Raw genomic sequence first — 4,029 nt, forward strand, 5'->3', positions numbered from 1 at the left:
ACAATATCTGTGAAGCACAGTAAAACAAAGTATGCCTGTAAATACAGTTGTTACTATTATTATTGTCAGCATAATCATCTGGCCTACTCCTCAAAAGAACCCCATGAGGTAAGTATGGGAACCCCCATTTTACAGATGAGGAAACTGAGGCTCACAGAGGGGCAGAGCTGAGCCCAGGCAGCCTCACTCTCACCCCACTCCACCGTGGCGGCAGCAGAGACAGCTTTGTAAGGCTCAAGGACCGGCAAGGTGTCATGCAGATGCCAGATTATTTGTTGAATGAGTCCCTGAGAGCCATAGCCCTGCCGGTGTGGACGGGGCCAGGCCGGGAGCGCCCCAGCAGATGGAGGAGCAGGGTGGGTGGCGTGGGCTCGCACTGTGGGTCGGGGTATCCCCATGAGGGCTGGGAATAAATGGACAGCATGGCTCTGGCACCAGGCAGGGTGTGAGTGTGAGGATTAGTGCTGGGGGGTGCAGCGCCTAGAAATGGGAAGGTTCTGAGGATGGCAGGTGTGGCTGAGTGCTGGGCCGGACCCAGAGGGGCTGTGGTCGTGCACACCCAAGCCTGGGGCAAACAGCTTAGGACCAGGAAGAGAACGTGGTGCTTAATGATGGGGGTGGGATGCGGCTAGGAGGAGAGGGTGTGTCCCAGGGAGTGAAGGTATGTTGCGAGAATACAGATGTACCTGAGATGTCTGTGTGAATCCGGGGAGGTGAATGGTTGCATGGGGGGCTGTGTGCACCTGAGGGTGAGGGCTGACAGTGCAGTGCTGGGGCTCTGGGGGCAGGTAGGGGCCATGAGCGTGTCACGTACAGGAGAGCAGGGCGCCTGGGGGAGGTCTCTGAGGCAGGCAGTAAGGTGGCTGTCTCTCTGGGCGGGGAGTGTAGGCGGTGTGCAGCCGGGAGGTGTATTGTGTACGCAGGTGTGTGTGCCTGTGTAGGTGTGTGTCTGGGTGGGTGCCACCGAGCATATGTATCAGTGTCAGGTTGTCTGTGTCACTGGCAAGGGCGGGCGGGAGGGAGCAGCTGGACCTGGATAGAGACTGAGGACCTGGGAGGGGAAAGAGGTCCCCAACAGTCCCTCTGGAACCCAGCCCCCTCCTCTCAGGAACCCATAGTGTGGATCCAGCCCAGGCTGAGAAGCCAGCAGAGGCCCCGGCTCCTGGAGAGAACTGCCCAGCCATCCTCTGATGGCCGGCCTCTGCCTGTCGGTCAGTCCCGCCCACCCTGTGGGTATGAGGACGGGACGGATCTGAGAACACCTCCTGTAGCAGGAATGAAGGAAGCCCCGAGCCTGACCCTTCTCCCCTGCCCCTAGAAAGATCCAGCCGAGCCTCAGATGCCAGCATCCCTGGAGGCAGAAGGAGTTAGGGACCGGAGTGGCCAAAGCACCCACAAAACAGAAGGCTTTACGGTTAACAGATCAGCCGACCTCCCTCCTCTCTTTCTTCCTCTGTCTTCCTTCTCTCTGTCTACTTCTCTGGCGAAAGATAGAGAATGCAAAGCCCTGAAGTCTACCCTGCCCCAAAAGGAATACCCAGACACTGGGAAGGTAGACGAGAGGGAGGGGCAGGAATGAATGGGAGGTCCTCGCCCACCTGACCCCACCCCCAACACATAAAAAACCAGAAGTGTATGGAAGCCCCAAGGCAGCCAAGAGGACTGGAGACCCAAGACCCACACCCTAAGATTGATTTCATCACTCCAGGTCTGGACAGCTTCCGCCTTCACCTCCAGGCACCAAGAAAGAGCCCCCTCCCAGCCCTTGCTGGTTCAGTGAGGCACCGAATGCCTTCACCCAGGACTCAGGTGGGGGCTGAGAGTAAAGAAGACAACAGCCGCCCACAGCCAATTTTTTCCTCCAAGGACCCATCAAGGCTTCAAGGGCTCATACCCCAGCCCAGAGGACCCAGGGCAGATGGCTCCTTCAGCTGGGGAGGAGGCTGGGACATGAGGAATTCTCCCCTCCTCTTTGGGGGCAGGGGAGCGAGCCCAGGGCCCTGCAGCTTCCTCTCCCTGCAGCACTCTCTGACCATAACCCTGTCACCGCCCCCAGCGCGTTCCCACCCCAGCACAGCCCCCTCCTACTGATTTCCCAGTCTCCCTCTCTCATCACCTCCAACCTTCCCCCGCAAGCTTCTGCTCCTCTCCCTCGGGCCCCCCATCTTTCCCGGCTCTCCACCAGCACATGCCCATCTCTGCCTCTAGCACCTTGGCTCCTTCCCCTCTGCTCCCTCCCAATAACCTCCTCTCCCCTTGGCTCCCATCCCCCAGTAAAGCCTGGTCCTCCGTGGTGCCCTCCAGTATGGAGCCCTTGGCCTGGCCCTGCTCCCTGCCTTTCCGCTTCTCTCCTTTCCCCTCTCCAGCCCCCTCTCCTTTTCCGAGGAAGGCCAGTTCCTCGCTGGTTTCTCCCCTGCAGACCCTTCAGAGCACATCAGCTCCTCATCCCCTCTGGACAAGCACTGCTTCCAGCCCTCGGGGCTAGCATAGGCTGGGGACCCCCTTCAGAGCCTCCCTCACAAGCCTTCCGGATGCCCCTCCTTCTCGCCCCATTCCTTCCCCTCAACGACCATCCCTCCCACCCCCCTCCATTCACCCCAGCTCAGGGCCAGTGCCCCTTCCACAGGGAGCCTCCGACCCCCAACCCCCCAAGCCGTTTAGCCGCCTCGCTGTCACCCAGCCAGCCCTCTCAGCGCGGCAGCGCCCCGCCCCCCAATCCGCCCTTCTTGCCTCCCCCGCCCCTCCAATCGTTCCCCTCCCCCGATCGGCTCTCGCCCCCCCACCGTCCGTCTCCGCCGCAGCACCCCCCCCGTACCTGGTTCTGGGGGCGCCAGGAGCAGGAGGGTGGGTATCAGAACCGCAGGGCCGCCCCGTCTCCGGCGGGTGGCAGAACCAGGGCCAGTGGTGTCTGTCGCCTCGCGCCTCTCTTCGCTCCCCGCCGCGTCCCCGCCCGCCTGCCGGTCCGCCCGCCCCGCCGCGGTGCCGCTCGGAGAAGGATGCTCCGCGAGTCAGGGCGGCTGCTCCCGCCGCCGCATCCCTGCAACACCGACTGACGGCAGCATCAGCACCAGTTTCCGCCCCCCAGACGCGAGCATTGGATCACGCTGCGCTAACGGACGAGCTGCGCAGCCAATGCGAAGGCGCAGAAGCCGCCAGTCCCGCTGCTCCACAGGCCCACCCCCCGCGAGGGACCCCGGCGTCCCAGCCTCCCGGCATCCGAGTTCTTCCCCGCTTCTCGAGGTCCTTAACCCTGGCGCCTGGGCCCCCAACCAGGCAGACCCCCAACCCAACCCCGGTGACTTTTCCGGAAACCCAGGCGCCGTAGCTTCTCGCCCTGGGATCCCGCATCCCCCGGCCCGCGGGCCCAGGTGGCAGCGCCCAGGGCTGGGGCGAGCCGAAGGGGAGGCTGTGGGCCCAGACTTGGGGCCCCGAAGGAGCAGGACCTGTGCGGGGCCCGGGCCGCAGCGCCCTCTGCTGGCAACGCCCTGGAGCGGGCCCGGGCTGCCCGGAGCCTAGGGACGTGGGCTGCTGGAGGCCCTTTCCAGCCCTTGCCTGGCTTCCGCCTCCCACTGCCCAAGGGCCCCCTGGCCGCCCCTAGAACTGAGGAGGGGTCTTTCCTGGGAAAAGGACAGAGCCGCGGTGGGGGAGGGAAAGGCAGAGATGGGGGCGGGGTAGACCTAGGAGCTTGGGGTTTCCCAGCCCTGCCTCATGGGAATCCCAGAGTTTGAAGCCTGATTTCCAGTCCTGCCTGGAACTCTGGACTGGGATAGGAGTAGGTTGAGGGGCAGGGGCGTGGATGTACACTGCCCGGACCACAGAAGGGAAGCTGGCAGCAGCTCCCTTCAACCAGAATTTTCGGAGTGAATGTGGTGCTGGGGTGAAGGCCTTCCCTGTGAGGGCGTCTGCATCACTATGCATCGGTATGAGTTTGGAAAGAAAGGGACCACCTTCACTCACTCATCCAACCCAAGGTGGACCTGGCACCTAGCGTGTGTATCACGAAGTTGGACACTGGGCTTCTGAATGAGG

General features: G+C 62.7%; 1 protein-coding gene across 1 annotated transcript; it reads left to right on the plus strand.

Moving 5' to 3' along the window:
* The first annotated feature begins 797 nt into the window (after positions 1-797).
* LOC137772301 (uncharacterized) lies at positions 798-3,516 on the plus strand. Its single transcript, XM_068556157.1, has 5 exons — positions 798-854; positions 1,109-1,211; positions 1,738-1,809; positions 2,602-2,844; positions 2,891-3,516. The coding sequence occupies exons 1-5, from the start codon at positions 798-800 to the stop codon at positions 3,514-3,516; spliced, it is 1,101 nt and encodes a 366-aa protein (XP_068412258.1).
* Positions 3,517-4,029: the final 513 nt, after the last annotated feature.

The sequence above is a fragment of the Eschrichtius robustus genome, chromosome 11 (genome assembly GCF_028021215.1).
Source record: "Eschrichtius robustus isolate mEscRob2 chromosome 11, mEscRob2.pri, whole genome shotgun sequence".
In the NCBI taxonomy this organism is placed as follows: domain Eukaryota; kingdom Metazoa; phylum Chordata; class Mammalia; order Artiodactyla; family Eschrichtiidae; genus Eschrichtius; species Eschrichtius robustus.